Source organism: Apium graveolens, chromosome 11 (genome assembly GCF_009905375.1).
Source record: "Apium graveolens cultivar Ventura chromosome 11, ASM990537v1, whole genome shotgun sequence".
Classification (NCBI taxonomy): Eukaryota; Viridiplantae; Streptophyta; class Magnoliopsida; order Apiales; family Apiaceae; genus Apium; species Apium graveolens.
Window position 1 is genome coordinate 195,885,419 of NC_133657.1, and position 13,397 is coordinate 195,898,815.

At 38.2% G+C, this 13,397-nt stretch overlaps 2 protein-coding genes across 2 annotated transcripts; both read right to left on the reverse strand.

Annotated features, from left to right (window-relative positions):
- Positions 1–1,954: 1,954 nt before the first annotated feature.
- On the reverse strand, positions 1,955–8,383 carry LOC141696419 (uncharacterized). The gene is made up of 2 exons (XM_074500562.1): positions 8,275–8,383; positions 1,955–2,691 (listed from the first exon to the last, which is right to left on the reverse strand). Exons 1-2 carry the CDS (start codon positions 8,381–8,383, stop codon positions 1,955–1,957), a joined length of 846 nt encoding a protein of 281 aa, XP_074356663.1.
- Positions 8,384–10,924: 2,541 nt separating this feature from the next.
- On the reverse strand, positions 10,925–12,707 carry LOC141696420 (uncharacterized). The gene is made up of 5 exons (XM_074500563.1): positions 12,149–12,707; positions 11,780–12,040; positions 11,333–11,665; positions 11,187–11,237; positions 10,925–11,055 (listed from the first exon to the last, which is right to left on the reverse strand). The coding sequence occupies exons 1-5, from the start codon at positions 12,705–12,707 to the stop codon at positions 10,925–10,927; spliced, it is 1,335 nt and encodes a 444-aa protein (XP_074356664.1).
- Between the last annotated feature and the right edge of the window lie 690 nt (positions 12,708–13,397).

Genomic DNA, 13,397 nt, shown 5'->3' on the forward strand with positions numbered 1-13,397 from the left:
CCGTATAGAAATTCCCTTTTGTCGCAAACATAAAAAATACGTTCAATTAAATCGGCTCTATTAGGCCATTAAGTTGATAATACAGTACTTACCCAACAATAATTTCCTCTTCTTCTTCTTAGTCTCACTCAAACGTTACTTCACATTGTTATCTTCTGTATGCACACACCATTTATTCCGCATCGTCTGCATTCATATAAAGACTAGTCTTTATCAATAATATGTATTCGAGTCGAAACTTCGAAATCAGTACAGCTTTGTACATGCATCTTCTTATTCCAGAAATCAATCATACTTGCAGTGTTAGGTCAAATTATTTGCAATTATCGTACTGAAGTTAGGAGGTACGGAAATGTAGAAACGAAAGATGATCAGTGCGTTTGGTTGTGTGTATTCATGAAATATGAGTATGCAGAGACACAGGAGTGGTCCTGACTATAGGCGAGCAAGACTTGCGCTTTTCAAGTAAATATATATGAATTTTCATGATATATGTATATTAGGGTCCCATAAACTGATTTCGACTAGGACTCCTCGAATTTCAGGGCCGGTGAGAGACATATATAATGCCCTTCATTAACTTTCATGTTTAGAGTAAAAAAAAGTGAGAACAGCTTTGTGAAATATGAATCGACTAAATCTGGAAAAACACTGCATCATTAGGTTGTATATAGGACGGTGAAAGCTAATAACAATGGTAATAATTGATAATTCAGCGTGATAATTTGATTTCAAAGTCTCGCTATGTCTAGGCTGATTCCAGCAAGTCTGCAACTTCTTGCAGAGATGAAAAAATTGCAGCAATAAGCCTTAGTAAGAAATTAATTATTAACCCGACAATTATATATGATAATTAATAATCATAGTTACAGATTAAACTAACTTCATAACCCGCCAACAACCAACAATGTTGGCGGGTTATGAAAAAATTGCAGCAATAAGCCTAAGTAAGAAATTAATTATTAACCCGACAATTATATACATCATGATTAATAATCATAGTTACAGATTAAACTAACTTCATAACCCGCCAACAATGTGTTGGTGAAGTGGTTGAGCTCTTGTGTTTCTTGCGGGAGGTCAAGTTCGACTACCTGTGTGCACGGGCGTGGTTAATAAAAAAATACACGAACTTCATAACTATGTAAACACTTATTACTGTTTTTCCTACCTAAAAGAACAACAGCGCTCTCAAACACCATGACAGAGGCCCCATCTACCAGCTTTAGTAGAACTTTATCAACCAGGTTCTCAAACACCTTAGCTGAGAGTCATTACTAAGTTGCTTGCCGTGTTGTTATTGCTAATTTGATTATATTGTAACCTCTGTACGATGTAGGTTTTGTTCCTTGGACCATACTGATTATTGGTGTTCACTAAGTCTCATGCAGATTGACCTGATCGTGTCAATTTGTTGCAAAACTGATCAAACCAAAATTTATCTCTTGTCGTCCCACTTCTGGGGCTGATTTCCGGTCACCAGAAGAGTCGTAAGACTAGCTACTCATAAAAAATCATAACCGAAACTGAAAACTAGAACATCCAAAATTAAAATTGTTCAGTTTGAATTTTTTTAGTTCAATAAACTGAAAAAGATCATAATTTTCGGGTGAAAAAATCAGTAAATTTGAACCTAACTCAAAACTTTTGATTTTTCAATTATTCAAAACCAAATACAACCCAAAAAAGAATCAAATTATCAGCAGGCCAATTCTAGAGAAGGAAGAAAAATGTTATTTTCAAAATTTATCTTTTATTTTCAGCACAAGAGTGTGAATAGATTAAATTAACCTTATTTTTTTAAGCCCGGTTAGTGTACGTACATCCATTGAAGGAAGTTTTGTCTTTTCACCCTTTTATTACTCTGTAAATTATAAAAGTGCGATTTCTGGAAAACTATACTTGTATTTTTTTTTAAATAAAGCAAATTTCCATTAAGAAGAAGACTCATACATCAATGTCTCCCACATAATATTCGGAGGAGACCGGAAACACTTTGGCAATCTAGCAAACAAGGAAGCCTGGCCATTAAATGTGCGGCTTTGTTCGCATGTCTTTTAGCAAAAGAAAGAGACCAACCTGTTCTACACTCGAGAATATCTCGACACTCATCAATGATAAAACCTATTTCTAACAGATTGACTTGAGGACTATTGATTGCTTGGACAAAAAGGAGGGAGTCGGATTCCACCTCAACTCGAGAGAACGTGAAGTCCTCCAACCATCGAAGACCTTCCCTGATGGCAACAATCTCCGCTTCAAGCACTGAACACCTCGACCTGATAGCTTTCACCATCCCTGCTACAAAAATCCTCACATGATCACGAATCACCAGCCCTATCGAGAAGCCAGCAGCACCAACTACATTCGTTGCATCTGTATTAAGCTTATATGCCCCAACTGATGGAGGACTCCATTTGGTGACAGATTGCGTATGACACGAACGAGCAGTAGTTGAAATCTGCAGAGTCTGAGCCTTAACTAACCTCCAGTCCACAAAGAACCTCGTACCCCAACCCATGGCATCTCTGCTATCAACTTGTTTCCCCTCACAAACCTTTTTATTTCGAAAAAACCAGATGCTCCATAAAACTTTGGCAATCAATATTAACTCATCTGTCCCTGCGGATTCAAGTTTAGCACGTAACCAATCAGGAGCATTCTCAACTAAGCTCATAGCAAACTGGAGACCTACATACTGCCAACAGTTAGCAGCAAAAATGCAGTCAAATAAGAGATGAAGTTTGTGTTGGGTATAATTCTAACTACACAGCAACAATCGGCAGTTATATATATAATAACAAGAACATGGCAAATAACCAACTAACGAAATAAAATACGAAGGTAATAACAAACTATAAAGACTGTAATTGACAAAGAAAGTAAAGAAAACTTATCTCTTATCGCTTTCCAAATTCTGATAAGAAGAAGAATAGAACAGCTGAGTCGCCAAACCCTTCAAGAGGACTTGACTGTTCTTGAAGAGATTATTGCCCCCCACTTAAGCTGTGATGGAATGCAGCAATATCGCTTCCAGGATAAAACAACAACATATCAATCTGGCCACAGAACCAACAATGATCAACGGCGACTCGCACCTCAGTTTGCCCAAAAAACCTATGCAACTCATATATGTTTGCGAGGTAGGCACCGAGACTTGTGTCATTTTAATCTCAAGTATACCTCTCAATATATAGGCATCTCAAGTTGCTCTTCTTCTATTTTACTCGATGTGGTACACCAAGTAACAAAACAGAAAAAGTAAACAAAATGGGTTTTCCTTATTATTTATATTATATCCTGATTAATTAACATTAATATTAAAAAATATATTCAGAGTATGATTAAAATAATCCTTACTCAATATATTTTATATTAATAATTAAATAATCAATATAAATAATTAAACTTGTAATAGAAAAGAAAAATATAAGAGTTTCCACTAGCACTAGGCCACACAAACATTCCACTTATGCTAGTAGTTGTAAATAACACTAACACAAGATGCTATATAAACTCAATATCTTTCTTTTACAATACCAATGTGGGACAAAATCCCCATAACCCATTTCAAACAAGCAACTTTGTCTCAATATATTCATGGATTCCACTAAGAAAATATCTTAGATCCAAATACGAAAGTTTAAGTCCTCATGTCAAGGAACAACCTCCAAGTGTTAGTTTCCGGAAATCATATCAAAAACATATATAAAATATGCCTCAAACTTTCCATTTTCTAACAATCCCCCACAAATTCATAATTAAATTGCATACCAGATTTTATCATGACTTGCTTTTCAGAGTCGGTACCCTCCCGGGTTTGAACCCTCCTAAGTCCTCTACTTCGATGGCTACTGGATACAGATGGAATGTTTCACCTTGAATCTTTATCCGTTGGGTGTAACCACACTCCATAGACGACGACAAGTCAAAGGCTATGGTGCCAATCTACGGCTTTGAGACGTTAATGGTCATGTCTCGATCCTCTTCGTCGAATATTTCGAGGAATAACCCATTCCTCTAATTACGACCACACAATTACATTCGCTTAGCTGGGCATCTCCAGAGATGTACTGCTATCATCTCGTCAAACGACTTGACCCCATTCAGAGTTCAAACAACTCTTGCTAACTAGCAGTTCAAGTACCTCTTAAGGTTTATAGGGGATAGACTCAGATACATAAGTATCTAAATGTATATGGTAGAGGTACTACCAATTCATCCTTACAACTTGTTATTACCACATTAAATACACTTCGAGGGATCTCCTCTCAGGTGTATTGGGTTCCCGCTGTTGATGAATTATGATGGGTTACCAGTCCCATCCCCAACCTCAACTTAAGGACTATAACATGCTCAATCCCTTTAGTCAGTGGATCAGCTATATTATCCTGAGTTCATATGAACTCTATAGCAAAAATCTTATCAGACACAAGATCCCTTATAGACTTTAATCTAACTTGGATGTGTCTCTTTGTTTTAGCATTATACTTTACACTTCTGACTTTGTCGATAGTTTTACGACTATCACAATGAACAGAAATGGCAGGAAGCGGCTTGCTTACTACAGATAACATACTCATGAGTCCATGTAACCATTCAGCCTCCGTCCCCGTGGCATCAAGTGCACACAACTCAGCCTCAAAAGTAGACCGAGTAATCAAAGTCTGTCTAGAAGACTTTTAGGACACTGCTCCACCCGCAAGGGTAAACACATATCCAGTCACTCCATTGGAACCAGATTTCTTAGCTATCCAACTTGCATCGTTGTACCCCTCAAGTACCCCCGGAAATCTCCGGTAATGCAAGCCAAGGGAAATAGTTCCCTTCAGATATCTAAGAACTCTATCCAGTGCCTCCCAATGAGTCTTGTTTGGACAACTTGTATATCTAGCCAACTTAGACATAGATTAAGAAATATCTGGCCTAGTCACATTAGCAAGATATTGCAAACTCCCAATAATCTAATAATACCTTAACTGAGACACAGGAACTCCTGAACTAGTCTTGACTAAGGCAACTTTTGAATCATATGGTGTACTAGCGATTCTACAATTTGAATAACCATACTTCTCAAGTATAGATTTCTCTATATAATGAGACTGTGACAAAGTTATTCCATCAGTTGACTGAGTCAATTTGATCCCAAGAATCACACTAGCCTCACCCATATCCTTTATCTCAAAGTGCCTCTTCAAGAAACTCTTTGTCTCATTAATAATCTCAATATTGGTTCCAAACAACAAGATATCATCTACATACAAGCACACGATCACACAATCATTACCTCTAACCTTATAGTAGACACACTTGTCACTTTCATTAACTAAAAAATTCGAAGTCTAAAACAGTTTCATCAAACTTTTTATGTCAGTCTATAGGTGCTTGTTTAAGGCCATAGATGGACTTGACTAGTCTACATACTTTCCTCTCATTACCAGAAGCAACAAATCCCTCAGGCTGATCCATATAAATCTCTTCTTCAAGGTCACCATGAAGAAAAGTTGTCTTTACATCCATTTGATGGATGATAAGACCATGTACAAAAGCCAATGCAATAAGCATTCTGATTGTTGTCATTCGGGCAACTGGAGAATATGTATCAAAATAATCAATGCCTTCCCTTTGCCTAAAGCCCTTAGCAACTAGCCTAGCCTTGTACTTATTTATTGAGCCATCAGGGTTTAACTTCCTCTTGAAGATCCATTTACATCCAATAATAGAACACCCTGGAGGGAGATCAACTAACTCCCATGTTCCGTTTGAAACAATTGAGTCAATTTCACTCTTTACAGCGCTTTTCCAATGCCTTGACTCCGAAGAATCCTTGGCTTGACGGAAAGTTAAAGGCTCATCCTCGATATTGTAAGTGATAAAGTCACTTCCAAAGTCCTTGACTACCTTTGCATGCTTACTTCTTCTAGGTTCCTCTACTTTGTTAGGAGTAGAGCTACTACCAGGATCCACCCCACATTTATCATCTTTTCCACATGATCAGGAATAGAACTTGATGTGTGAGTGGGATCATCCTCAGAACTACCCAAAGGTATACCAGTCTTCATTGGGAATACTTCCTCAAAGAAAGTTGCATCACGAACTCAACTATCGTATTCGCCACAATACCATCTATGTCAGATTTTAATACTAAAAATCTCATAGCAGTTGTGGTTTCAAAATAGCCCAGAAAGATACAATCAACAGTTTTCGGACCCAGTTTCTTTCTCTTGTGTTCAGGGACAAGCACCTTAGCAAGGCACCTCCACACACGAAGATAACTCAAACTTGTCCTACGCTTTCTTCATAATTCATATGGTGTCTTGTCCATATATTTCAGAGGGACTCTATTCAGAATATGGCAAGCCGTATTCAGAGCCTCTCCCCACATGTACTTAGGCAACCCAAAATTAATTAGCATACTGTTAATCATGTCTTTAAAAGTTCTGTTCTTTCGTTCTGCCACCCATTAGACTCAGGTGTGTATGATGGAGTAATCTTATGAACTATACCATTGTTTGCGCAAAATTCATTAAACAAGGTACTCGTATACTCACCACCTCTATCAGACCTCAAACGTTTAAGTACTTTGCCAATTTGTGTTTCAGCTTCATTTTTATACATAATGAATTTATCTAGTGCTTCATTCTTATGTTTAAGCAAATAAACATAACAATATCTACTACAATCATCTATAAAGGTAATGAAATATCTACAGTGATCCTTGGTCAACACACCACCAAATTCACATATGTATGAGTGCACTAAATCTAACAAGTCTGAATCCCTAACAACAATATGAAAAGGTTTCCTTGTTTGTTTAGCAGTTACACACACTTGACACTTAGATTTCTTATCAATGGCGTACTTTGGAATCAACTCTAAATTCAACATATTCTTTAGAGCACCAAGATTTAAATGACCAAGTCGTAAGTGCCACAAATCAGATGATTCTACACAATTAACAGAAGGTGCAACACTATCATTAATAAAACCACCCAAAACGGGTTCAACATTTATTAAAAACAAACCATCAGACAAGTAACCCTTGCCAAAGAATGTACCAGTATGAGTAATAACTACTTTATTACATTTTAGAGAAAGTTCAAAGCCGTTTTTAACTAAACAACTTCCACTTATAATATTTCTACGAATAGAGGGAACATGATGCATTCTAGTGAGAGATAGAATCCGCCCAGAAGCAAACTTCTGGTCCACGTTTCCTATTCCAAGCACTAGTGCAGCACTAGCATTCCCCATCGTCACTGTCACTCCATGACTCTGTTGATAAGATACAAACAAGCTAATATCAGCACAAATATGTACATTAGCTCCAGTATCAATCAACCACTCATATGACAGATAAGTGGAAAGTAGTACAGGGTTGTAAGTAACATACCCGTCATCGGTTCCAGAGGCAACAACCTCACCAGTGACCATGTTAGCTACTGGTCCACTCGTGGTTCCAAGTCCAAGCACAGTATTTGCTTGAGCTACCACTCCAGCTTTCTTAGCTTTCTTACTTGGACAGTCCTTGCTCCAATGACCAACCCGTCCACAAGACCAACATGGTTTGTTCGTCTTTGGTTTCTTAGCCTTGTTCTTGTCAGGTTTAGTGTTAGCCTTCTTAGTGACTACCTTTCTTTTCTGTCCTACAGTCACTACATTCGCCTTCGAGCTTCCATGTTCCACAGGCAACACATGTCCCTATTTGGACTTGTGTTGCTCCCGTGCTGAGATGTCCAACATCAAGTTAGTCCATGTGATCTCTCCTTTCTGTCTTTTCAGGAAGAGAGCAAACTCTTCCCAAGACTTAGGGAGCTTTTCAATCACATACATCACTCGAAACTTCTCAAGCAAGACCATACCGGACTCACCCAAATCATGAACTAACATCTCAAACTCATGAACCTGTTCAGTCATGGATTTTCCATCCACCAGCTTAAAATCAAGAAACCTAGCCACATAATACTTCTCAAATCCTTGAGAATCAGTATGATGGGTTCGGTCTAGCTTATCCCATAAGACTTTAGCAGTATAGGCATCTGATGAATAAACATCGAACAAGGTGTTCTCCAAGGATGCCAAAATTGGCTGCCCTAGCCACCCCATCCTTCTCAGCCCATAAAGCATAAACCTTAACAGATTCAGCTTTCTCTTGATCCAACCCATGAGGATCATACTGTACCACTAACCATAGACCCTTAACCGTTAATCAGAGCTTCATTTTTTTTCTGCCAAAGAGAAAAGAAGCTCCACCACTAAATTTATTAGGCATACCTGATAAATCAATTGGCTGGGAAAAACAGTACGTGGTCCAGTCAATGGTAGTAGTACCACCAGAACCAGTCTCAACAATTTTAGGAACATCAGCAGTTTCGTTAACCATCTTGCTAATTAATATATAACACAGATAATCTCTTCAAGATTGTTGGGTATAATTCTAACTACACAGCAACAATGGGCAGTTATATATATAATAACAAGAACATGGAAAATAACCAACTAACGAAATAAAACACGAAGGTAATAACAAACTATAAAGACTGTAATTGACAAAGAAAGTAAAGAAAACTTATCTCTTATCGCTTTCCAAATTCTGATAAGAAGAAGAACACAACAGCTGAGTCGCCAAACCCTTCAAGAGGACTTGACTGTTCTTGAAGAGATTATTGCCCCCCACTTAAGCTGTGATGGAATGCAGCAATATCGCTTCCAGGATAAAACAACAACAGATCAATCTGGCCACAGAACCAACAATGATCAACGGCGACTCGCACCTCAGTTTGCCCAAAAAACCTATGCAACTCATATATGTTTGCGAGGTAGGCACCGAGACTTGTGTCATTTTAATCTCAAGTATACCTCTCAATATATAGGCATCTCAAGTTGCTCTTCTTCTATTTTACTCGATGTGGTACACCAAGTAACAAAACAGAAAAAGTAAACAAAATGGGTTTTCCTTATTATTTATATTATATCCTGATTAATTAATATTAATATTACAAAATATATTCAGAGTATGATTAAAATAATCCTTACTCAATATATTTTATATTAATAATTAAATAATCAATATAAATAATTAAACTTGTAATAGAAAAGAAAAATATAAGAGTTTCCACTAGCACTAGGCCACACAAACATTCCACTTATGCTAGTAGTTGTAAACAACACTAACACAAGATGCTATATAAACTCAATATCTTTCTTTTACAATACCAATGTGGGACAAAATCCCCATAACCCATTTCAAACAAGCAACTTTGTCTCAATATATTCATGGATTCCACTAAGAAAATATCTTAGATCCAAATACGAAAGTTTAAGTCCTCATGTCAAGGAACAACCTCCAAGTGTTAGTTTCCGGAAATCATATCAAAAACATATATAAAATATGTCTCAAACTTTTCATTTTCTAACAGTTTGTGCTCAATATCCACCCCACAAATAGGACAAGTAATTGGCAGATAGACACCACGTGCACTTAATCTACGTCGTACAGGAATACTGTTGCGACAGAACCGCCACAAGAAAGTTTTAACTTTGTTGGGGACATCAAGACTCCACAATCTACTCCCGCCAACACCTTGAGAAATATTTGAGATTGGTAATGATCTGTCACACCAAAATTGATAGCCAGATTTAGCCGAATACTGACCATCGGGAGAGTTGGACCAAGCAATACGATCTTTAACAATGCCCTGAGGAACACGAGTATTAAAATCAAACAAGCATCTTCCATAGTAAAAATCATATTAATCTTCTCCACATGCCATGATTTAGAAGAAGGATCCATGAGCTCAGAAACCTTAATGTTGTTCTGACCATAGTCAACTATTTGATCAACACAATAACCCTCTTTACTTTTCAGCCAAGGATCACGAATAGCATTGATGTCCCTACCGTCTCCCACTACCCTTCTGTAGCCTTTAAACAATTCTTCTTTCGTTGTCATCATACCAGCCCAGATAAAACTGGCACCATGATGCACCTTCGCCTGCAAGAAGTGAGAATTTGGGAAATATTTAGCTTTATATAGGCGAGCTACTAATGAGAACGGCTCCTTCATGAATTTCCAGCACTGTTTCCCCACCAAAACAACATTAAAACCATAGAGATTGCGAAAACCCATACCCCATTTCCGCTTTGACATGCTCATATCACTCCGCCAGATGATTCCTTTACTGTTCCCCGATTTCGAATTCCACCAATATCAATTCAAAATTCTTTCTATCTCTTGACAAAGTGATTTAGGAAGAAGGAAGCAGGACATACAATATACTGGGATTGATTGAGCCCCATTCTTGATCAAAATCGTTTTACCTGCTTGGGAAATATTTTTCGATTTCCACCCTTGAACTTTCCTCCACACCTTGTCCTTTATAAACTCGAAGACTTTCTTTTTTGAACGGCCAACCAAAGAGGGAAATCTGAGATATTTGCTACTCCTGAGATCATTAAACACCCCCAGAATTCTGGAAATCTCCGTACGATCACGATCTTTGACATTTGAGCTAAAAAATATTCCAGATTTTTGAAAATTCACGGACTGGCCATAAAGAACTTCATAATTGTTGAGAAGATTTTTTATGCTAGTAGCTTCGACTTTATCAGCTCTAAAGAACAAAAAACTATCATCCGCAAAAAGGAGATGCGTGATAGTTGGAGCCAAATCACAAACTTGGGAACCATGAATAGCTCCAGTCGTTGCTACTCGATTAATTTCCGACGAAAGTCCCTCCACACATAAGAGAAATAAGTAGGGGGATAGCGGATCACCTTGACCCAAACCCCGGGTAGGCTGCACCGGACCAATCGAAGTACCATTTAAACAAAATTCATAAGAAACAGTACTAACACAGAGCATCATCCATCTAATCCATTTACTACTAAACCCCATCCCCTTCATTCTTGCCTTCAAAAAATCCTACTCAACTCTGTCGTAAGCCTTACTTATGTCAAGTTTAAGTGCAACTTCGCCCTCCCTTCCCCTCTTCTTCATATGCATATGATGAACTACTTCGAAAGCAACCAGAACATTGTCCGAAATACTTCTACCTGGAATAAATGCCGAATGGTTTTCAGATATAAGTAAGGAAGAACTTGCTTTAGACGATTAGCTAGCACTTTTGCAATAATTTTGTAGAACACATTGCATAAGGAAATTGGTCTCAAATACTTCATATTACATGCTTGTTCTTTTTTCGGGATAAGAACCACGTTAGTTTCATTAAGATTTGCTGGAAACGAGCAATCATCTAACAATTATTTACAACAAGCGAAGACTTCACGACCAAGGACAGACCAGAACTGTTGATAGAATGCGGGATTTAACCCTGTTGATAGAAGGCGGGATTTAACCCATCAGGACCACTAGATTTATCAGGGTGCATTTGACGAGTTGTAATAGTAAACTCTTCATAAGTAATATCTTCTACCAGCTTTGTATTTTGGCTCGCCGTGACTTGCCTCTCTACCATAACATATAAGGTAAAGCTGCTAGAACGAGAGCTTTTAAAAATCTCTTCGAAATAATCCGCCACAATACGACACATCCCATCATGATCAAGAATTTGATTCCCAGTACTATCTTCCAGAAAAGGGATATGATTCGTTCTCTTCCTCGTTGAAGCAGAGGCATGAAAGAATTTGGTGTTGGCATCATCTTCTGCCAACCAAAAATTTTTTGCCCTTTGTTTTCAATAGGTTTCTTCATGCAACATGAGTTCCTGCAGTTTATCTTTTTCTGAGAAATAGAGTTCCACTCCAACTGCATCTATACGATCCACTAACTTCGCCACCACCTCCTTCTGTTTCTTTATTTTCTCTCGAAACTTATGAAAGAAATTTCGACCCCAACGCGCCATAAACCCTGAGACAGAAACGAGTTTAGGAATAATGTTGGTAGCAGATAAGCTCAACCAGAAATTCGTAACCTCATGTCGAAATGAGGCCTCCCTTAACCAAGTGTTTTCAAATCTGAATCGAAAATCTTTACACGAAAAAGAAGTGTTAATCAAATCGAGAAAGATTGTGTCATGATCTGAAGCAACAACATGATGAATTGAGAGCTTACAAAGAGGAAAGCGATCCCACCATGTTTAAGTAGCAAAACTCCTGTGCAACCTTTCTTTCACCCACCCAGGTTTACCTTTGCTTCTTTCCCAAGTAAATTTCCCTCCATGAAGATCAAGTTTAGAAAGATTACTATCCTCCACGGCTGCTATAAAACAATCTAACATCCATCTAGGGCGGGAGTGGTCACCCCACTTATCTGCGTCATGCAAGAGATCATTGAAATCTCCGATTATGCACCAAGGGAGAGTAGAATTATTAGCCAACAAACGAATCAAATCCCACGAGCTCTTTCTACGAGAACTCTCAGGCATGCCATAAAAACAAGAAAGTCTCCAAGCTGCCACATTATTATGCTTAAAAATAACATCTACATGATTTTGTGAGTAATTGCTAATCTCACAACGTACATTATTCTTCCAAAAAACACCTAAACCACCACTACGACCAATACAATTGACAGCAAAATATTGGGCGTAACCCAGCTTAACTCTCATCTGTTCTACTTTATCAGCTTTCGATTTTGTTTCCGACAAAAAGAGAAAATCAGGACGAAGTGATTTAACTAAATCACTCAAAACTCGAACTGTTCGAGGGGTCCCCAACCCTCGACGGTTCCAACTTAAAGCATTCATTGTTGTTGGCTAGTTTGCATAGCAAGCGTAGCCAATAATTCTTTTGAAGAAGTTGCACAATCAGCATGAGAAAGTGCAGCCTCTGGTGGTGATACTCCTCCATTACTTTCGATTTCCATATGTTCACTTATTTCAGACCCACGACGTCTTTTACGTTCATCCATATTAAGCCCAGTCAATTCCTCTGTGGTTGGCCCATTACCAGGCTTAAGAAAACAATTAGCCTCCAAAATACGTGGCCCATATTGTTCAAATTTAGATCCCACCAAAATAGACGTATTGTTATTTCCCGCTTTTACTACACTCCTTGAGGCATCAGTTATCTCCTTCTCTCCTGTAACAGCCCCCAAATATATTTCTGATGATAATTTGAAACCCATGATTTTCTCCCCAATCAATATTTCTCTCATCACGGAGCCATTTGCTCCGTTCTGACCCGCCGTACGCCTTGGTGGTGCACGTAGCCATGCTCCCCATTCTCTAATGGATTCTCCTTGAGCCTGGGTAACCCTCTTACTGCAAAATCGCTCTGTATGCATGACTAAACCACAGGTGAAGCAGAAGTCCCCTAATCTCTCATACTTACACTGGACGATGCAATCACCACCATTCCTCCTGCAAATCTTCTTATTTCTCTTCAAAGGTTTCTTGACATCCACCCTTATTCTCATCCTCATACTTTCACGCCAT

Excerpts from the sequence above, each read along its gene's own strand:
- LOC141696419 (XM_074500562.1), bottom strand. The coding sequence starts at position 8,383 with ATGGTTAACGAAACTGCTGATGTTCCTAAAATTGTTGAGACTGGTTCT. Across the intron at positions 2,692-8,274 it reads CCAGCCAATTGATTTATCAG|GTCTCCAGTTTGCTATGAGC; the intron begins GTATGCCTAATA and ends GGCAGTATGTAG.
- LOC141696420 (XM_074500563.1), bottom strand. The coding sequence starts at position 12,707 with ATGAATGCTTTAAGTTGGAACCGTCGAGGGTTGGGGACCCCTCGAACA. Across the intron at positions 12,041-12,148 it reads TACTTGGGAAAGAAGCAAAG|ATCATGACACAATCTTTCTC; the intron begins GTAAACCTGGGT and ends TTGTTGCTTCAG. Across the intron at positions 11,238-11,332 it reads TCCCGCCTTCTATCAACAGG|CAAATCTTAATGAAACTAAC; the intron begins GTTAAATCCCGC and ends GCTCGTTTCCAG.